The sequence below is a fragment of the Marmota monax genome, unplaced genomic scaffold (genome assembly GCF_021218885.2).
Source record: "Marmota monax isolate L192 unplaced genomic scaffold, Marmota_monax_Labrador192_F-V1.1 WCK01_AAM20220418_F8-fsc00122, whole genome shotgun sequence".
Lineage (NCBI taxonomy): Eukaryota > Metazoa > Chordata > Mammalia > Rodentia > Sciuridae > Marmota > Marmota monax.
This window is the reverse complement of record NW_026695223.1, coordinates 7,900,976-7,924,036: the sequence shown is the minus strand read 5'-3', so window position 1 is coordinate 7,924,036 and position 23,061 is coordinate 7,900,976. Positions and strand designations below refer to the sequence as shown.

The following is a 23,061-nucleotide window of genomic DNA, read 5'->3' as shown; positions in this document are numbered from 1 at the left end:
AATGTTTGGTACCACCCGTGGTTTCAGGGTATCCACTGGGGATCCTGGAATGTAACCTCTGTGAATCGGGGGGACTGTAGTATATTAAATCCAAAATGACTTTCTGGGAGCTTCCATCTTTAATTGAGAAGTACAATATTGCATTTGCTTTGATGAAATAGCAAGAGAAAAACGAGATTAGAATATAACACAGGTTCCCCCTCTATACATGCTCCTATCTCAACATGATTTGATGAAGAATTTAAAAGTTTCTTCCTAAAGTACATAGTTTTAAGCAGTAGCAAATAATTTTTATACTTCTTCTCTTACCCTTATAAAACCTATCAAATTATCATGTATTTCTAGTTTTCTGCTTACTAAATTATAAATATGAATTTGTAATCAAAGTGTAATCAAAGATTAAGAGATCACACTATGAAATAAAATTTTAATTATAATATAAATAAGTGAAATGCTAAGTAGTCTTTAATATGCTGAGAAACTATGCTGTGTTACATATTAGAACTTTATAGAATTTGGATTAGGTTCTGTTTTTATCCTAAAGGAGTTTACTATCTAGAACACGAGAGTAAAGAAAAATTCTCCTAAAATTATTTTTTCACCTATTTTAAACTTAATTGCCCTCAACTGTTATTTTTCTGCAAAAGGGTTCTCTGATACATGTGGCTTTGTAATGTTTTGCTTTCATGTTGCCACATGGTTGTCCGTAAATGAGTCATGAATAATACATTATCAGAATACCATCTGATATGACTGAATCTTCAAACAGCACATATTCTAAAGCTATGATACACTCTGGAGATCCAAACCATGGGATTCAGTGGAAAACATTAAAAGCTATTTCCCCAACCATCTAAAAATGTAAGTGTATGTTCTTCAGGATGAAGCAGTAATGAATTTAGATTATAAGGTCCTCAGAATAACAAGATAGGTTCCTTTAAGATATTTACTAGTATTATGTGGCAATAGAATCAGTTATTTCAATTGCTGACATTTCAAACGTAGACATCATTGACAAAATTTGCCATTAATTTCTATCTACATGTTTTAGAGACATAAACCTATACCAGTTTTATTTGACAGAACTTCAGTACATTTTATACTCCTTATACCATATTGCTTTTTAAGCAGTTTTTTAATCAAATGATGTAGGATACTGAACAGGTACTATGAATGAGATTAAGTGGCTAAATTTTATGTATACACACATAAATATTAATGACTATAGATAAATACTATATAAAGAATATGGGTTTATATATGAGTAAATTCATTTTTATTCTTTGAGTACTCTGAGTAAATGCTGAAATGTGATTTATAAACTTTAGGATAGTTTCTATGCTATTTAATTATATCTGAATTGGAGTTCTCAATTGTTGACTGTGAGGACTTTTTAAAGAAATCATTAATTGTCTTTTCACTTAATTCTTACATGGCATTTCTGAGATAGTTGCATTATCTTTATACATCAGCAAATACTATGAGTTTTCAACCTGGTATATCCATTAGCCATCAGTATTGGATGTAGGTGAACATTTTTCTTCATAATGGTCTAATGACTTATTTTATGTTTATTCTAAATATCCTACTTACTCAATTGAAAATCAAATTTAGGACTAACTTTTATCTGATTGGAGATCTGGCTTATAGGGTTGCAGGAGGAAGGATGACCATGCCCTGAGTTAATTTCCAGGGCACACTGGTGTATCCACCTTCACTACCTGTTCTGTGAACTAATGTATTTGGCCATATTGGAAACAAGATGTAAACAGTGTGTGTGTGTGTGTGTGTGTGTGTGTGTCTGTGTGTGTGTGTGTTGTAACGTATGCTGAAATGGGAAAAATACTAATATGACTGTAGAGAAACCCAGAAGATACCATTATAATCAAGTGATCAAAGTTAACATTATGCCAGGCCCAGTGGCACACACCTGTAATCACAGCAGCTTGGTAGGTTGAGGCAGGATGATTGTGAGTTCAAAGCAAAAGCAAGGTACTAAGCAACTCAGTGACACCCTGTCTCTAAATAAAATACATAATAAGGCTGGGGATGTGGCTCAGTGGTCAAGTGTCCCTGAGTTCAATCCCCGGTACCCTAAATAAATAAATAAATAAAGTTAGCATTATTGGTGATAATTCATTGGATGGCATATGTCCTTCTGCATGAATATAGGATAAGAAGGATGCTTGTAGACTTCCTTCTAAAACCCATAATTGTAGTTTAATCTTAAAGTTTCATGGAACACTGAATTTAGGATATTAACACCTGACCGGTATTTTCAAGGTCTGAAAAATGAAAAATTGAGAAATTGTTTCAGACCAGGGGAGATGAAGAAGACACACCAGCTAAATGCGGTTGGATGCCCTGACCTGTATCCTGAGATGGAAAATGGACATTAGTAGAAAACTAGTAATATGTGAATAAATTCTAGCGTTCAGTTATTAGTGGTGACCAACATCAATACTAGTTGTGACCAAGTTACCCCAGTACATGAAGATATTAACACTGGGGACTGGGTGAATGTTATGTGCTCCATACTATCTGTACAACTTTTTAGCAAATCTAAACTTATTCCAGAGTAAAAAAGATTCACCATAGAGCAAGTCTAGTTGTTCTGAACCATGACTCACAGTAAAATAGATTAGACAAATGCTCCTTAACAGGGAAATCAGCAACACATTTTGTGGATTCTCTCACCTTTAAAAGGATGCCCTCAAGAAGTTGTGAGTCTCTCCACACATGTACACAACTATTTCACGTAAACACTAGATCTTCACGAAAGTCTTGGCTAGAGACTTGATCAGTGTTTAACCTGTAGAGACAGACAGGTCCTCCCGATCTTCCTGTTTTTTCCAAGGGATGGATTTCAAATTGTGGTGGGATTCAATCAAGGTCTGTCCCTGCCTGTATTTTTATCAGAATGGGCTCTGGAAGGACACACTCTGTTTTTCCTGCGTTCTCTCCCAGGCCTGTGAAACCCCTTCCTGCCTCCTCACCACCTGTATCTTCTCCACAGCCCTTGCTTATTGACCCACTTCTCTTTACCTTGTTTTCCTCAGCTCCTGTTACCACTTGTGTGCCATTCACTCACTCATTAATACCTCTAACCCTAAACTCCAAAGCTGTATTTCACCTACTAACCAGAAGGCCAGAGGGACTTCATTTCAGTATTTAAGACAGAACTCATCATTTTTTCTCACAGAGATCTTTTATTTTCTTTTTCTGTTTTTCCCACCTTACTCAGTGGCACTACTGTCCATCTACCTGGCCAGAAGCGAAGAGTAACCTTATGTTTTACCCTACCAACCCCCAGAACTCCCTCTCTTGGCAGACTTTGTTCTTTGCAGTCTTTTTGCTACTACATTAGCTCAGACATTCATCAGTTTTTACCTGCCTTGTTTGTTAACTTCTCTTTGCTACCTTCATTCCGTCCTCTTACTAAAATTTGTATGGAACATCTTAAATGTGCATCTGCTTTAAAACTTTTCTTAGTTCCCATTGTTCTTATTCAATATATATTTTTTCAATGAATAAATGAATTTCTGGTAACATCAGTACAAATCCAGAGGACATTGTGACAAACCTCAGTTGACTTATAGAACTCTCTGGGATTCTTCTTGGAAGCATTCATGATGTCATGTCACTTGTCCTGCAACACGTGAGTAGATACTCCAGCATCTTTCTCATCTTTACCATTTGTGATAATGAACATAGTTATTAAAAGTAATGATCCCACCTTAAACTTTTCTAATAGATCAATCTCCAAAGAATTGTAGTTAGACGTTAGATGTTCAAGCACTTGGGATAGGCCTGGCACTCTTTCTAGCTACATGATGGTAGAAAGATATGAATGTATTTAAGTACTCAGCATATGCCTGTGTGCCCCCCAAAGCTCCTGTTAGACAATGCAGGATGTTCACAGGTACATGATTATATTATGAAGGCTTTAACCTAATTAGTGGATTAATCCATTTGAATTGATCACTGGTTGGTAACTGAAGGCAGGTAAGGGCATGACTGGGGGAAGTAGATCATTGGGGGCATGCTCTTAGAGAAATGTATTTTGTTTCTGACAAGTAGAGCTCTCTCTGATTCCTGTCTGCTGTCAACTGAGCAGCTTTTCTACACCACACCCTTCCACCATAATATTCTCCCTCACCTCAGGCTCAGAGTGATGGAATCGGCAGACCATGGAATGAATCCTGAAACTGTGATCCCAAAATCACCTTTTTTGTCCGCTAAATTGTTCTTCTCAGGTATTTTTGTAACAGTGACAAAAAGCTGGTGAACACAATATATGATTAAATGTCCAATAGTATATTATCATTTATGATTATTTGATCATATGTAACTTTGAAAGGGTGTGCATTATTTTTAATTAAAAATTTTAGAGTTAAGATACCTTCTTTTATTTCTTTAATTTGTATGTTATAACTTCTTGGATCTGTTTTCCTTTTTTTTCAATTTCTAAGTTGCTTGCAAAAGTCAAGAGCTAAAAAATGAGAATATGTAGAGATTGTCCCATAAGCCATTGTGAACTTGACAGTAATAAATCTTGCTAACTCTCATGAAGAAATAATGAAAGCAGTACTGTATAATTCCAACATCAGCTCTATAACTGAAGCATCATAAGACTTTTATGACAGGTTTCACTGCCTTTTTTGCTTGTGCCTGTCTACCTCAAAGGAATTACAAACCTAAATAGGGAATGTTTATGAAATTCTAGAAAATAACATGATACACAGGCACCATGCACATACACACGCAATTCAGTTAAACATTAAAATGTGTAGGTATACCACTCCTTGCTTTTGAACACATAGCTAACATTCTTCTGTTTGTCAAGGGCTAAAATAACTACTTATGCATTCATGTTTTGAAACAAATGCTGCGCAAGCTAAGTATCAGACAAGAAAGTGAGGAGAAGAAAAAGATTTCTGGGCATTGAGTGCTAGCAGATTGTTTCCTAGATCATTTTGGAGAAGGCTTCAAAAGAGGAATTCACATCTCTGTTTCTCTTTCTTCTTAGAGACCAGCAATCTTTTTTATAGTGCTGTGCAACAAGAGAAAATAGATAAACCCAGTGCTTTGAAGTGTCTCAGGAGATGTTCCTACGGATATAAAAAAGCTTACTACCTTAGAGGCTATGGCAACCTAATCCATCCCTGCAGAGGAAAGGCAGGCTTTTATAGACCCCAGGACAAGGGTTAAGTTTATCTGCTTACCAGGGATCTCAGCTTGATGACTAACTTGCCAGACAAAATTTCCTATTAATTCAGAGAGTTACAGATTTGGTTGCTGAGGGGCTCTTTGGCAGAACACACCCTGACCTTATGTGAAAAGGAGAATTTTACTTTGAAATACAGCATTGCAAAGATGCAGAAACTGCAGATGGAGAAAGAAAATATATATTGAGGATTTCTGTAAAAATAATGCACACATAACAGAACATCCTGAAACTGTTTATTAGATTATAAAATTTCAACTTGTTATCCTGAGTTTCCCTTAGCAGGACATGTGATGATTTTCCACCGTAATGACAGCATCTCTATTTTAAAGAAATGATTTGCTTTTACTTAAGTCATGACTGGAAAAAAACAAAAACAAAAACACTGAAATGATGTGATTTCCCAACAGAGATAGTCTTATCAGGTCAATATACATTTTAGTGGTGATTAATTAGGTGATCAGGAGAAATCTGTATCTAAATACATTCTTCTTTATGAAAGGTGCTGAACCTCAGTGTCCCAGAACATGCGGTTTAAGTCAGAGAAGGATATGGAATCCTATAATTCCTACTTTACAGCCTTCACTTTTAGGACCTGGAAGTAGAAAATGTTTTTTTTGTTTTGTTTTGTTTGTTTGTTTGTTTGTTTTTCTGCTTCTATGACCCTCTCCTTCTCCAGTAGCTGTTCTCCTCAGCATCTGTGGGCAACACACTATCCGATGGCAACAGGTGGCATATTGAAATCCAGATGTATGGAATAGAAATAAAATAACACCAGCCTCTCTCCTGGACCTACTATGTACCTTGTCTTCCAAGCAGATGTGTGAATATATATGATTCCCAATATGAACAGGAGATCATGAAAAATCATTTCATAATTTGAAACATTAGGAAATAGAAATATGTAAATTCAAATTTTACTGATTACATTGTAATTCTGTTATCTATTTCTACTAGATATTTTAGATGCCTATAAATTGACACTTTTTAAAATCATATCTATAGCAACTCTATTCTTTCCTAGCCCTGCCCCTCTCATTATTGTGAATTAGCATCTGCATATCAGAGAAAACATTCAGCCTTTGGTTTTGGGGGATTGGCGTATTCAGCTTAGCATGATATTCTCTAGCCTCATCAATTTCTATTACATTTCCTTTATCCATTCATCTGCTGAAGGACACCTAGATTGTTTCCATAGTTTAGCAATTGTAAGTTGAGCTGCTATAAACATTGATGTGGCTATATTACTACAGTATGCTGATTTTAAGTCCTTTGGGTATAAACCAAGGAGTGGCTTAGCTTGGTAAATGGTGGTTCCATTCCAAGTTTCTTGAGGAATTTCTATACCACTTTCCATAATGGTTGAGCCAGTTTGCAGTCCCACCAGCAATGTGTCCCCACATCCTCACCAACATTTATTGCTGCTTGTATTCTTGGTAATTGCTATTCTGACTGGAGTGAGATGGATTAGTTAGAAGAGAGTGAAGGGAGGGGAGGTGGCCTGGAGGAAGGAAGAATCAGGCATTATTACCCTGTGTACATATATGACTATATGACTGGTGTGATTCTACATCATGTACAACTAGAAGAATGAGAAATCATACTTCATTTATGTATGATGTGTCAGAGTGCATTCTACTGCCATGTATAACTAATTAGAACAAATTTTGTTTTAAAAAGCATTCCTTTAAATAAATTATTTCAGAGAGGTATTTTATCCCAGATTATAGAGAGACTGTAATGCTCATAGATATGGAACACATTTAGCCAAATCGCAGCTAGCATTGTGATTAACTTGAAGGTAAACTGTAGGGTGATAAGGTGATCAGCTCTTTTGTATACATGTTTCAGCTGACACAAACTTACTGAATTGCAAGAAGTAATAAATGCTACCAAAGTAGCACTTTTAACATTTTCATTTGGCATTATAAAATGGTCCACTGCAAATCTAGAAACCAAAGTGTTAATGACCAAGTACAAAATTTGCAATCAAAATGCTCTCTGTTCTCCCAGAAGGTGGAAAGGGGATAATTAACATAAACTATTTATATTGCACCAGATTGCAAAACCTAATGATTGCACTGTAGCAAGTCTGAAAGCTACCTAGTATAAACTGGACAATAAAAAGTGAGGAGAGTTTTATACCAGTAAGCTTAGAGGAAATAATACACCAAAAAATACTACAAATAGTCAAATTATTTCATCCAGACATGGAAACCAAGCATTTCATGTATCATTTTAGACAATAATATGCAACTGAGAGTTATTTTATGGGTGAAGTAAAGCAAAAAAGAATTGTTGGGTGAAAATGAATCATCATGAAGCAAGAGAGGATAATTGCTATTAAAAACCGAGCATCGGTGCAGAAATACGAATCTTCTGAGACAAAAGCATCTCTACTGAAGTCAGTCTGTTTCCAAAATGGTTTGGACAATTATCTGCCATTTGTCCAACATTCCAAGTGGTGGGAAGGACTGAAGAAAGAGGACATGGGACTCCATTTCCTGGGACCTCATGACCCATTATCCACCAAAAGGGAAATAAAGACTGTTAATATCCATTAAGAGACTCAACTTCAGTAAAGCAGCATGTATGTTGGGAAATTTTTAGCCACAGTGAAATATACCTGCTACTTTTAGAGTAAGAGTTTAAGCATGCATTTTAATTTTTTCTCTCCTCTTTTACTCTTTTTGTCTAACAAGCAATAATTTAGCTTCTATGAGCAACATTTATATAATACAAATTGAAATATCCTTTCAACATCTACTTCCAAGTATCTAATTGTTTCTGAATATGATATAAATCATTATTTAATTTTCCACAAAAATACCTTTCATTTTCAAGATGCTAGGTATTATGATATTCCAAATCACAAGTAGTTTATCTTTCCATTTCTCACAAGCTCAGTAACTTAAAAGAATACCTGGGAATTCCTTTTCCCTGGAAGTATCTTCATATCCTGACAGTGTGAGGTTTGGAAGGGTAATTACCTCTATAGGTTTTATAATATCCATTCTATTTATTTATACAGACCCAGATATTATGTAATTGTACTCACTCATAAATATATTCCTCACTTTTCTCCTCAAATAATTTAATTTTCAGCAGAGATGAGCTGAACATAATCATGTTAAAAAAAAAAAACTCATGAGGGTGTGTTTTACTTATTCTATTCAACTCTCCTTGCCACTCACTTCCTGATACAGAGAAATGTAAATACATGCAAATTTGCTCCTGCTATTCCTTGGTGCATTTACATGGGGAAAGAAAAATAATGAATTTCTATATTTTTATAGACAGTACACTGTTGTTTTTGTTTATATGGAAAAATGTCCCATCTCCAGGGATCTCATTTCTGTGGCTAGAGAACCTATAGTCTGGTTAATCAAGGAAATATTAGTACTCAAGACACCTTTGTGGGGAAAGAATGCATTATTACTGCAACCAGCCTTGACACATTTAACTAAAAGATTCAAAGCATGGTCCAGGAAAAATGGAAAGAGCATTTCATTTTCTGGGAGTTGACAAAGTCATTATCCTATATGCTGTCAGGACCAGTGTACCTGAAACTCAAGTGCCTTGACAGATGCGTCAAGGCCACCGGAAAGTCAAAAAGAAAAGCAAGGCTCGGTCTGAACTGCACATGCAGAAAGAGTTGCAGGGAGGAAGAATGGGCACAGCAGTCGATGGGTTCAGTGGTCAGGGGCTAACACAGGAAAAGTCTTTACTCTCTGAATAAGGAATTTGAATTTTGATCTATAAGGTGATGGGAATCCATTGAAGAATTTGAAACAGATTATCACAGTTTAATTTAGAAAACAGTGTAATAGTTGTTTTCAAGCTGAATTGAAAGGTGGGGATTCTAAGATACTAATGAAAGAACCAATTACAATGTTCTTTGAAAAATTACACTTACACTTGGATCATTTTCTCCACTAGAACTCTGAGAAAGAAATGAGGTCCTTAGACATTAGCCTTAAGGTGTAAACTTGATGATGAGTTTTTTTTTTCTTCCCCCTAGAATTGAGGCTTCTAAACTAACTGTTCATTTAACAAACATCTGTTTTATATGTGCCAACCACTCTGCTAAGTGTTGTTGATTGAGAAATGCAATCTGAATGAGACCCAGGTTTTGATGCTAGGATTTTGCTGTCCTTTGGGAATGCCCTGGTGTTCATATTATGCTGATAGGTTGTCACAGGTGCTATAGAAGAAGTGTGATATAATGATGAGAAGCTCATTAGAAATGGACCCTTCCCAGTCTAGAGCATCCAAAGTCTCCCCCCCCCTCATGGAGGGGGTTACTCGGCTGAGTCCTGGAGATATATCTACAAGAGGCCAATGTCTATTCTTAGTACTTGAGGATAAAGGTAAAACCCTCAGTTTGATGATGTTTAACATAGGTCACAGGAGAGAAAGTAGTGGTCGTGCATGCACACTTTGTCAGTGCAATCTTGACATTTCTATCCTTCACAATCAGAGTATGGATTGGCAGGGAGGGTCTACACACAGCCTCATTGGGATGGGCCAGTCTCTTCTGGCCTCATTCACAGCTGCCTCCCAAGCCAGTGTGACAGAATGGCTGCCAGCACGGCTTCTTCCTCCTAGTCAGCTGAGCTCTCCAACAGGTCAGGGCCATCAGTACTAGAGTGGGGATGAGGGTTTCAGCTGCCTGCGCTTTCATACTGCAACTCTCACCAGGAGACTGTAGTTTGCAGCTGATGGAAATTTCATCATAGAGCCTTTTCACCTTCTCTATAGTTTTCCAAATGCAAACAGGCCCTGGGATCTATTTCTCACCTTTCAGATAGAAATGTGAGCCCACCACCACCACCACTATTCAAAAAACTTTTCTTTAAAGTAGGCTATTCAAAAAAATTTCTTTTTTATAGCATGTGCCATGGACTAAATGGTTGTGTCCCCTACAAAATTTGTATGTTGAAAATCTTGATCCCCAGTGTGAAGGGTTTAGGAAATGGGGAAGTGATTAGGTCATGAGGGTGGAGTTCTGCAGCTTTTGACCACTATTACAAATACCTGCGATAATCAACTTATAATAAAGAGAAAAGGTTGATTTTGACTCACAGTTTGGGAGGTTTTATTCCATAATTGGTTGGGTCTGTTGCTCTCAGTGAGTGAGAGTAGTATATAATGGTGGGAGCATGAGGCAGAGCAAATCCATTTCCTCATGGCTGGGAAACACAAGAGATAGAAAGAGACTGGGGTCTCAGAGAGTCACCTTCAAGGGTATGCTCCTCATGACCAAGAAGTCCCAGGAGGCCCCACCTCTTACAGACTCCATGGCCTTCCAGTAGCTATAAGCCCCAAGCCACACCTTTTCCTACCTGGACTTTTGGGGGACAGTTATCCAAACTGTTGCAGCCTTCATGAATGGAATTAGTCCTTATGAAGTGGCAGAGTGCTTGATTCCTCTGTCAGCTGTGTCCCATGTGCAGATACAGTGAGTGGGTCTGCAAACCATGAAGAGGGCCCTTGGCAGAACTCAGTCTGCTGGGACCTTGATCATGCCATTCCCGATCCCCTGAACTGTGAGAGATACATTTGATATAAAGTAATTTGGTCATTTGTTATAGCAGCCTGAGCTAAGACAACATGTCTATGGCTTTATAACATTATAGTTTGACAAAGTAGGATGGAATCATTCTGTCCAAAGAAGTTCAGTCTTTTTAGACCACCCTCTACAGGGAAGGGAGGGGACAGTCCTGTGTTGTTTTCTGAGAACTAAAGCATTTTGAGAATGTAAACTTGGGGTGAGATGAGGATGTAATTTGTGGGGCAGCACTGGAGGCGATTGGACTTTATCTTGGGGATCCGGGGAAGCCAATACTTAATTTTAAGCAGAACATAGGCAAGAACAGATTTGAGATATGGAAAACTTGATCTTATTACCTACTGGAAGATTGCTTGGTTATTATATAGGCAGCAGTGCAGGTAAGAAGGACAGGCAGAGCAGTCTGGTTGTCCATGAGAAACTGACACATGAATTAAAGCTGTGTCAGGGAGAACTGAAAAAGAATTATTTGAGAAAAATCCTGAATTTTCTTGGACTTTTCCTTCATGGATGGAACCTCATTATCTTGCCATTATAAGAGGTGCTATTTATTCCTCACCCAAACAGACTGACACTCAACTTGGACTTACAGTAAAATGTGACCTGGTTGAAATTGAAATGGGATCCGGAAGTATCCTTTCTACAGCTGCCAATATTCTGTGTTTGTCAGTGTAGCATATCTGCTGCCATAAAATCTGTGGTCTTTAATTTCTCTGGTTTCTCATTATATTTCACATCCATCATGGGAATTCTTTTACAGACTTACTAAAACATTCTTTGATATTTCTGAAGTTTTTTTTTTATTATTCTCATGTAGTAATTGGATTTTACTGGTTTCTTTCAGTTGATCTGTTTTTGCTCTCTCTTGATCAAAATCTGTCCCCCATAATCTGTACTGGGTCTTCTATCTTCAGATGAAGATAGAAGCAACAAATGTAATTGGACCAAACTCCTTTGTCATCTTTTTGAAGCCCCAGGATAATACAGTACAGATGTTTGAAAGGTGAAGAAGTTAGTTAGGCATAATATCAAAGTCCTTTTAGCTCCTTTTATTTGTGTTGGATTGGTTTTGCTCGGGTCAGTTGTAACTCTCCATCAGTAGGGAGAACATGTGCTGGTGTCCGTGGCAGAGTCCTGATGGAGGCCTGCATTCTTGGGCAATTATTTATAATGTCCCCCTTTACTTCCCAAGTGTTTCATTTTGTACATTAAATTATATGACCACCCTATCTATAAGTAAAAGCCACAAGGAAATTGTCCATTTATGCATCCCCAGCACTCAAGTTATGGAACATAAATCTAATTAGAGTGCGCTGACAGTCACTGCCTCTTACTCTGTTCTTCCTCTCTAAACTTTTTAAGGTCAAACAGAGAAAAAACTTGTAATTTCGTAACTGAAAGGATTTTGCTGCTATAATAGAAAAATGAAATTGCTGCTTCTTTTGGTGCTATGTGTGCCTGAATTAGTCTTGCCATGATTGTATTAGGACAAATAACACAAAGCCAAGTTTTACACTTAATTTTTAAACAAATAGTTATGACCGTTTTTTATTATGGTAGAAACCAGAGAACATGGGGCAAAAGAAGTGAAAGGAATCTTGAAAAATATGCTAGTGAATTCTAATCATCCTCTGTTTTTAAGGATGAGCCACCTGTGGCCCAAGGAGGTCATGTATCATGTGTATACTCACATGGCTATTTACTTAGTATATGACACTAGTCAGATCTCTACTGTATTCATCCAGGATTTCAAGATTCTTTTTGCCAAATGTGATGGCACATGAAAAGCCAATGGCAACACTTATTCCCACCCCACTCTGTGCTAACAAATAATGTCAGATATCTAGACTCGAGGATAGGAGGCATATGCAAATCAGTCAAGATTTTCTTGTTTTCTTTTTCATATTTTCTATATTAATTAATACGGCATAACAGTTATGTGTTGGGTAGTTGTATGTATGTGCTCACAAGTATATTCTTGAAAACATTCCAGCATCACCAATCATCAAGAAAATGAAAACTCCTGTATTTGTTGTATGTTGACATTCTAACTCCACCTGAGACTGGGTTCTCACCACTTCACACCTGTCAGAATGGCTATTATCAAAAATATGAACAGTAACAAATGTTAGCAAGGAGGCAGAATAAAGGAAACCTTTTATACTATTTAAATATAGTATAAAAAGTATAAAAGAAACCCTTTTATGCTTTTATACTATTGATAGGAAATGTAAATCAGTATATCCATTCGGAATAAAGGTCCTAAGAAATTTAAAAGTAGAGCTAGCCTATTATCTCACAATGCCACCACTAGGTATTCTTTCAAAGAACTTGAAGTCAGTGTATGGGATAGGTGTACACAATGGAATACTGTTTAGCCTTAACAAATAGAAAAAAGAGGAATTCTGTATTGGCAAGCCATGGATGAACCTGGAGGACATTATGCTGAGTGAAATAAGCCAGGCACAGAAAAGCAAATAGTGCATGATCTCACATACCTGTGGAATCTTCTGAAGTTGAACTCACAGAAACAGAGAGTAGAATTCGGTTGCCAGTGGCTGGGGTTGGGGAGACTGGGGAAATATCAGTCAAAGGACACAGCATTTCCCCTTCAGTGACCTCTGAAATTCCTGGCTGTCTTCACTGAAGCCTCCTGTATTTGTTGTGTCTTGACATTCTGACTCCACCGGAGACTGGGTTCTCACCTAAGGAGGATGATGCTCAGAAGCCCTGGGGGTACTGCTGCTTGTGTTGCCTTTTCTCCCACCACGTCCCCAGCGTGGCCCTGGAAGCAGGGCTAGGTGTCTTCACTGCTCTGTGCTTTTTCTAGACCCGCCTCTGCTCATGGCTGAAGTGACTAGCCACCTGGGCACTTAGTGGAGCTTGGAGATGTGCAATCGGGTGAAATACATGGTGGATGTTGGGGACCTCACCGGTAAAAAAGAATGTACCGAATCTCATTATTATTGTTCCATGGATTCCATGGTAAAATGCTGATATTTACATCCTTCACATTAAAATATGTCAAAATTAATCTTTCATTTTTCTTCTTTAAATGTAGCTGATTTTAAAATCCCTATGTGGCTTTCATTTTATTTCCTTTGGAAAGCACTCTTCCTTTCTTCTTGGCTAACACTCTCTGGAGTCTGAACCTCCTGTTGTCACATTGTTTCGTCCTTATTGCGTGCTCCTGGAGTCCTCGTTGTCATAGTCTTGGCCGCGTGCCTCCCGTCTCGTGAGGTTGACTGCTAAGTCAGTATGTCTTAATTCATGGTACATCCTGTGTGCATTCAGATATACCTTCTGATACATGTACTTCTGGTTTTCTTACGTGCCTCCCTTGGTTATCTTGTTTACCTCTTTACTTCGGTTGCGCAATTCTATGTACATTTCTTGACCTTGGCCATCATAAGATTTAAAAACCTCTGCCCCAGTCCCTTGGGCCCTGGCTGCAGCACTTCCTCATGTTCCCCAGCACTGGGGTCCCCTGGCCACGCTCTGGAGCCCTTGTTTCTCTCACTCCTTTGTTCAACACACATTCTCTGGTCACCTGTTGTGTTCCATGCTTCACTCAAGGCACTGGAGATAGGAAACCTTTTCCCTCATATTACTTATCACCTGACTGGGGTGACAGCAGGTCAAACTTAATAAGTAAAATATTTGGCATGGGGTTAGATTTCGAGAGGTGCTAGGGAAAAAAAATCTAAAGCTAAAAATGGCAATATGAACTGTTGGCCATGAAGGAGGGGAAGTTTTAGGTGGATGGCCAATGAAGGAAGTAAAGAAGCCAGCCAAGGGGATATCTGGGGATAATGCACTCCAGACAGAAAGCAAGTACAGAGTCCTTGAAGTAGGAGGGACTGGTGTCTTCAAGAACTAGAAGAAATGAAAATATGGCTGAAGCAGAGAGGAAAAGGAAAAGTGAAATAGATGGTAAGGTCAGAGAGGTAACTAGATATCAAATCCTGCAGGGCTTTGTAGCTTCTAGTGAAATCTGGAAAACTGCCGTGTACAGTAGCACATACGTGCAATTCCAGCAGTTCAGGAGGCTGAGGCAGGAGAATCGCAAGTTCAAGGACAACCTCAGCCACTCAGCAAGGTTCTAAGCAACTTAGGGAGACCTTGTCTCAAAATAAAAAGGGATGGAGATGTGGTTCAGTGCTTAAGGACCCCTGAGTTCAATCCTCAGTACAAAAGGAAAAGGGAAAAAGGAGTATTGTAAAGCTGTTGAGGGATTTTGAGCAGAAGAATGTTGTAATGTGTTCACATTTTAACAGGATTATTTTGAAACCGCAGTAAGACTAGTTTGTGAGTGAGCCAAGTCAGAAGCAGAAGGACCTGCTGGTGGCTATTGTGGCAGTCCTGTGAGATGCACGCGGCTCACACACCCCGTCATGTTTCGGTGGCTTGATCACAGTTGTGATGAGGTCACGGGGAGTGAGAAGTAGACATTCTGGATACATCTCAAAAAACGGAGCTGTGGCAGTTTCTTGAGGGAATAAATAAAGATGTGGAAGGAAGCAGGTCCGGGAAGACTGGGATCCCATGTGCAGCCATGATAAGAGCAGCTGAAGTGAGGAAGATATCGCTTATCCACCTTGAGGTCGCTGATGCACGATGTCCAGGTGCAGATGTTAAGTGAGCAGTTAGCATTCTTGAAACTCAGGAGAGAATCGTATAAGCCTAGCACTCACATTTTTCTGATTTTTCTTACTTGCTGTAAATTTCTTGTTCAGTTGCCACTAGCGTCCTGAAGCTTTTTGATAATGCCTGGGGCCATGTGACTTCTCCCTGCCTCTAGTTCATTCTTTGAAGCGTCTCCCCCACACACCTGGCCCCAGTGCCCCGGTGTGCTTAAGTCCCTCAACCTCTTTGGGGTTCTTGCCGCCACTTTTATGTCTTTCCAATGCAGCCTGTCCCTCATTCTAAACTGAAGCGCCCTCTCCACCAGCATTTTTTGTTTCCCTGTCTCTATTATGCTCCTTCTACCACTTTTTCCACATTCCAAATAATGTGCCTATTTTTTATTTTTAGGAGTGTTTGTTGTCCTTCATCTGAATGTTGACCCCGTGAAGGAAGGGACTTTCATTTTCTTACTGATATATCCCAGCACATGACAAATAATCACTAAGTATTTGTTGGGTTTTTCCAATTTGTCATTAGCTTACAAATGAAACTTATGAATTCATCCAACATGTGTATGAGGTAATAAATGTGACATGCTGACTTTTAAAAAGCTACTAACTATTGGGACCCGTGCCAAGTAGGGAGGTATTTTGTAGGAATTAGATGGTGTTTACGCAGCCTAATTAATAATTAGCTTCTTGCCTCTCTGGTTATTTATCTTCAATGTTTTTTCCTGAGTTTTTATATGCTTAGGGGAGCTCAGTAAATACCTGTTGTGTATGCCCATGCAAACGCAGTGCTAGAGTCGGGATTCTTGTGCTTCCTCCAAAAGGAGAGACACATAAGAATAGCAAAGATTATAACAAAGCATGACTGGTGACATTAGAAATAAATGTGGAAATAAAAGCTTTGGCTCCACCTAGAAAAGGCACTCGTGCCATCCACAATGGCCTATTTTCTCTGGAAGGCCCTGTCCCAATGGCACTAACTGTCTCAGAGATGTCAGTCTTGCTTTGTAAAAACCTATGCAAATATGCAGGGGTGATGTCTTCCCTCTCTCCTCCTTCTCTGTGAATCTCTGGTCCCACTTGCAGCTAGGACTAGACAATAGCAGAAATGGTGGGTGCAACCCCTCCCCCACCCCACCTGCAGCTTGCATTGATCCGCTAATGTTTTTAATCAATCTTGCTAAATACTTCCTGTAGGGAAAATGAGTAGTGATGAGAAGTAATCTTGCTGCTCCTTTCTTCTGAAAAATTCAGTGACTGATTTACAGATATTGCTTATTCATCATGATATCCTGTTGTAGAAGATGGGAATTAAATTTCAGCCTTAAAGGTTATGGGATCCCTCAAGGCCCAGAGTGTAGTAATGAAAAATTGAGAACCTGGAAAAGGGATTCCAGTATCTGCACAGTGAATAAACTTCTATCAGACCTTGCTTCTGATGTGAATTTAGGATTATGTGGATATGAATATGCCAATGTTCTTTCCATTGGAGCCTTAAAACTGTCTCCATATTTCATGTACAACTTCTTTTGTTTCATTTCTCTTCAATTTAAAGCAAATTCTGTAATTTTCCTGAGGTCATGTGGGGTTCTGGGTCCTTCTCAACTGCACTGGAGTGTGCTTCCCAGAAAGACCTCCCTGAGATGCTACCACTTGATACCCCGGAAGGAAGCCTTTGGCAAATCTAATTACTTACAAGTTATCTCTTTCCTCTGAAGACTAATAGGGGTCCCTGTCTTTACCTATTATTCAGATTAATATATGTTTCCTAAGGTACGTGGTCACATGTTTCCTAGGGTACATGGTCTTTTTGGGGCCCCCAATCTAATTCTTGGAGTAGTAGAAAAATCTCTCCAAAGATCATAGTACTCCTATAGATGTATGATTTGCCTACATTAAAATAGTCTAGCTTAGACACAAACCCACCTTATCCAAAGTAATAATTCCTGTTCTCCCTTACTCTCTGATATGTTCAGAAATAGTAAATCCATTCCAAGTTTCATGGTTCCATCATGTATTGTGTGTTTAATGTTTTCATTAATCTTGTAATGATCCCACAGTGTGGTAGTGACTCTGATTCTTCCCCAGGCCAGCAAGTCTTTTGTTGCACTCTCTTCATCTATTAATTCATCAAACTCTTGAGCATCTTTTAATGTGTTAGGCACCATCAGGTCACAAGAGCTATAGCCATTGAATGAACAAACAAAAAGATAACTAAAATGAAATAAAAATCCAATCAACCAACCTCATATCCTTCGGATTCTGGAGCTAAAACATTATTTATGCCCCTAGGAATTACACATTGGGGTACCATTGGTACATCAGGGTTGGACTACATTTTATCTTAGTTTTTTTTCTTTAATGTACTCTTTCAAAACTGAAAACTCAAAGACTCTTTGTTTTTGAGCAAATTTTATTTTATAACAATTATTATTATTGTCAGTTTCTATATTATATAAGGTTTTCCTAAAATATTTTAATTAAGTTCTTCCATCCTCCATCTTTCTTGATCAAGATAGCAGTTTGGGGCTGAGAATATAGCTTAGTGATAGAGTACTTGCCTAGCAAGCTCCAGGCCCTCGGTTACGTCCCTAACTTCCTCAAACCCCCATCTCCCCCCAACCCCCCGCAAAAAAAGAAAACAAAACATCACCTTTGACTGTGCTAAGTCAAAGACACCCACATGAAAGGAATACACAAGTGGATTGTTAAGGGGAGAGTGAGCTAGTTTTCTAGGTAAATAGGCACTTGGGAAAGACTTCGAGATGGTTGTCCAGAGTTCTTGATACCCGGCTCTGCCACTTTCCAGTTATGTGAGCTCGATAAAGCGCATAAATTCTTTCATCTGAATAAGTAGCCTAGAGTATCGAAAGCTCCATTCAGGGTTTAATGCCACTTGGTTATTTAATTTCTTTAAACATGTGACTTCCCACTTCACCTGCTTACCTAGGTGGACGTGATCGTGACACTGGGAGGCCTTGCTGGGCGTTTTGACCAGATCATGGCGTCTGTGAACACCCTGTTCCAAGCCACTCACATCACGCCTCTGCCAATTATCATGATCCAAGAGGAGTCTCTCATCTACCTTCTCCAGCCAGTAAGTGAAAAAGTAAATAAAACAGTACTTCCTTCCATAATACTTCTAGCATTCTAGAAGATGCGGAGAACCTTGGCCTCGCTGTCTTTTAACTCTGAAGTACACTGTTTGCTTATTTGTAGCTGCTTTCCTCTGTGGCCCCAAGTCCCTGCCCAGCACCAAGGCAGAGAAATCTCAAAGTTTACATTTTATTGCAGCCAGAAGAAAAAGAAAATCTTGTAACTTTTAATTAAATTGAGTAAGAATTAAATTTAGCACGTTTGCATTTAGAACAGTTGAATGTGAATGACACTTGAGAAAACCTTCAACACAAGGGAAACACAAGACTTGGCAAATATATCAAATGGAATTCTCATATATTTTGAGTTTTGTCCTTGTAATTGGAAACTGGATTTGATTTTGTTAAGTACTTGAAAGCAAATGTTTAGCTTTTACTACTCCTAAGTTGCCTGATAATTAATTTTACTCCTTAAAGCAAATCTTTAACAATGATGTCATTTTTATCCAATGATAAGTATCAGGAAAATTTCTATCAATGTAGGGCATAGAATAGAATTCTTAATAAATAAACAAATTTTATAAGGTTTATTGGTAGATTTTAGTTAAAAAGAAATCAGCAGCTGGGTACAGTGGTACACACCTATAATCCCTGTTCAGGAGGCAGGAAGATTGCAAGTTCAAAGCCAACCTCAGCTATGGGGAGGGGTCCATCATTTTGTTAGGGGATACTTCTTCCTACTCAGGAGGATGAAAGCCACCTAAGAAATTAAAGTCTAGAATAATAATGAATAAAAAAAGACAAAGTCAGAAAGATATTTTCAAAAGAGGGAGCCCTTGATAAATCCAGTGGTTTATTAAGGGCATACATTAAAGACAGGGATAAGATTTAAGGAGTGGAGTCTTGCTTCATGATGTCTTGCCCTCAGCAGGTTGATTGGCATTTTGGCAGGTCACACCCATCTCAGAGGGGCTGTGCAGCTACAGCAGGTCACCCCATCTCCAGTGCTGTGTGGGAACTTTGGCAGACCTTGAATAGGGCTCAGAGTGTATCTGGGCAGTAAGCCAGAGGAAATGGCCACCAGAAGTTCCTAGACACCAGATTCTCCTATTCATTAGGCTGCCATGTGCGATGTAGTCTGCACAGGGCCCACAGATGGTTCTTGACACTCAGCAACCTAGCACAGCCCTAAGTAACTTAGTGAGACTCTGTCTCAAAATAAAAAATAAAAAGGGCTGGTATGTAGCTCAGGGGTTAAGTGCCCCTAGGTTCAATCCTTGGTACCAAAATATATATATATATATATATTTTTTAAAAGATAGTAGGCAGTTGTTTTCTTTTTTGCTGTAGTATACCATTGTGAAAAATTTGTTTAATATAGCTAGTCAAATGTATACTGAGCATTGTTGAGCAAGTTTTATCTTTTTTTTTTGTTTGTTTTATCCTTTTTTTAATTTTTGTTTTTAAATCTTTTTCTGGCTCTTTATATCACCTGGACTTGGTGCTTCCTAGGAAAATGTGGAAGAGGAGCTGAGGAATTCAGATCTCAAACTCCATATTCTTTCTTTACTTAGCAGTTATATAGCACCTGCTACATTGGGATTAGTCATACATTTGATCTCTGGTTCCTGTCTCGTGGAGGAGACATTTATAAAAATGTATTCATAACTGTGTTAGCTTTCTGTTAATATAACAAATACCTGAGGTGATCAAGTTATAAGGAGGAAAGGCTTACCTGGCCCACAGTCTTCCCGAGGCTTTAGTTTGATCATTGGCTCTTCTCTGTTGCCTTGGGCTGGTGGCAGAACATCGTGGTGGAGGAATATAGTGGAATAAAACCACTCATCTCGTGGCCAAGTCATGAAAAAAGAAAATAAGAAAGCGGCAGGTTCCCACTACCCTTTGAGATCATGCCTGATGACCTGAGACCTCCCTTGGCCCCACCTCCCCATAGAACCACCCTGGGGCCCGAGCCTTTATCACATGGACTTGTGGGGGACTCTGAAGATCTAAATGATAGCAGTAATGTCATTAAGAGATTAGTGCATAAAGATGATGAGAGAACAAATAATTTGGGCATGTGTAGTAAGGAAAAGCTTTGCATAGGCACACATGGTTTAGTCTCTCAATTAGTGCAACAAATATTTGTTGAATATCTTTTATTTGCCAGGCTCCTTTCTAGGGATAAGAAATCAACAAAACAGGCAAAAACCTTTGTTTTCTTGGAACATACATTCTCCTGAACTTACATTTGAACAGAATCTTCATGGGAAAGACATTAGCTGCCAGTAAGGAAAGGTGGAGGTGCAAACGTGGGGGCCTTCAGAATAGGTGGTCCATGGCTGCTGTTCATTGTTATTGAGAATTACAGTCACAGTCAGGATAGGCAGAAGGAATGTTACAGAATTAACCTGAAACCATTTGAAGTATTGTGCAGCAAAGATTAGTACAGTCTGATGTGTCTAATGACAAAGAATGACATTAAAAATTCTTAACTTTATTTGAATCAACACATCTCACTGTTGAGTAGGAAAATATTTGATGTTTTTACAAGCTGGAGCACATTTGAACTTCATAGCAATACTGTGAGGAAAGCAGGACAGGTAATAAAGGTTTTGCCTCAATACTTTTTCCACACCGCATTTCTTCTTTCATGGGGTTAATGGACTTAAATACAAATGACAAGCTCTTAAAACAAGTCACAGCCCATAGACTGGTAATTTTCCATAAGCAGTGTTTACCTGAGTGGCCAGCAGTGTGTGTATGTGAATATATGTACATAAATATTTGTACATTTATGTATACATACACACATATAGAAATTTTTTTCCTACAAAGTCTTTTTCAAATAAGACAGAACTTGGGTTCACTTTAAATATACATTCCACCTTACTGCTGTACCTCTAAATTAAAGAAAAATGCTAAACTATAAAATGTCTTCCTATAACAACAATTTTATTTTATAAAGAAATTAAATGAATTTCCATTGAGATTTGTTAACATACATTAAAATAGTAAAATTCAATATAAATGTTAATTATCATGAATGTTAGTCTTGAGAAAACTGCTTTCTAAAATTTTCTTTACAACTATAAATTATCTGACATAAAAGATAGCAGGAGGAATAAGTTCTCTATGGGAGCACTTTGTTTGGTAAACATTTTACCACTGAAAGAGAATTATTGTTGATTCTGCCATATTGACATTAATTGGCCAGGATGTTCCTTGACCCTAGAACTAAAATGTGCTTCTCTTGATCTTACCCTCAAGTCTTCTTAGTGATGACTGTGATGTTTTGTGCTTCTTTTGGAGAGTCTACATGTGAGACTGTCATGTGACTAGAATGTATAAATAAGTAATGATGGTTCATTGATTAGAGTTATGTTAGGCGTTTGGGACTGAGCCTTATATCTAGAAGCAGTTCACTGAAATTTGTTTAGTGTGTTCCAGTCTAGTCTACATTCTCCTTTTGATCCCCTTTCGGTGGTTTATTTTTATTTATGATAAGTTGGATTTTAAAACAAAGTCATGGAAGTATATAGCTCTGCATCAATATGAATATGCTTGGGTTATAAGCATATAAATTTTTATATTGTATTTTAGAATATGTCAATTACTACAGGTCAAAATATCTACGATTGAAAACCTTAGCTTGTATTTTCTTTGAAGGAAATATTCAATCTGCCATCTAGAAATGGAAGTTTAAAATAGGATGCATAATATTTCTTTCCTCAAAAGTAAGCCTCCCTCTTTTACTCCCCCCCTCAAAAAAAAAAATTGTGTTCTTCATAAGATACCATCACCTTCTGTGAGCAGGAGAGCTCACGAAAAAGGAGATGCCCCAACGTGAAGCATCACTGATGTCCGTGACCCCTTGGGCCGTGTTCCCTCAGAAAACAGGCAGCGCTCTGGGCTGTGTTTATCATGCTGCCTGTGCAGGCTGTGGGTGGCCCCAGGTTTCACATACACACTTTCTCATTTTCTGGTTCTGTGCTTCAGAGGAGCACAGAAACATGAGCTTCTGTACACTGAGCATAAATTATCTTTTATCTCCAAGTTTTATGACAGTTTATAATACAAGTTAATAGGATTTATGACCAAGAAATGAGATGTCCTGGAGTTAATAAGGCGTGCCTTTTACATTACCCCAAACCTTGTTCAGTGATTCCTAATCAGGATTCCAGGACCGGATGCGGAGCTGGTGTTACAGAGCAGACTTCTGTCAGTCTTTATCTCAGTTGAGCAAACTTCTAAATGTGTTGTAAATATGCCTTCCTTGTGATCTCAGTTATGTTTTACTGCCACTTGCTTTCTCTCATCAGATTAATTATTTGCTGGGTGAAGCCTGCCCTTTTATATATTATATGTTTGTCATACTGGTAGTGAATAGGATAAGAAAGTGTTCATAGTCTGAGTAAAGCTGAATATTCATTTCGCAGATTTGACATGTGTAATATTTCTACTGAGAGCTCAAGTCCTGGGTCCCTGTACCAATCCATACCCATGTCAAGCAGTCTTGTCAGTGATAGCCTC

At 38.3% G+C, this 23,061-nt stretch overlaps 1 protein-coding gene across 7 annotated transcripts in view; it reads left to right on the top strand.

Moving 5' to 3' along the window:
• Tpk1 (thiamin pyrophosphokinase 1) overlaps positions 1-23,061 on the top strand; it is a 351,972-nt gene that overhangs the window by 196,076 nt on the left and 132,835 nt on the right. For all 7 annotated transcript variants that reach the window (XM_058575780.1, XM_058575775.1, XM_046434098.2 and 4 more), the window contains exon 7: positions 18,384-18,530. In XM_058575780.1, coding sequence (XP_058431763.1) covers positions 18,384-18,530 — 147 coding nt within the window. The remainder of the gene's footprint in view (positions 1-18,383; positions 18,531-23,061) is intronic.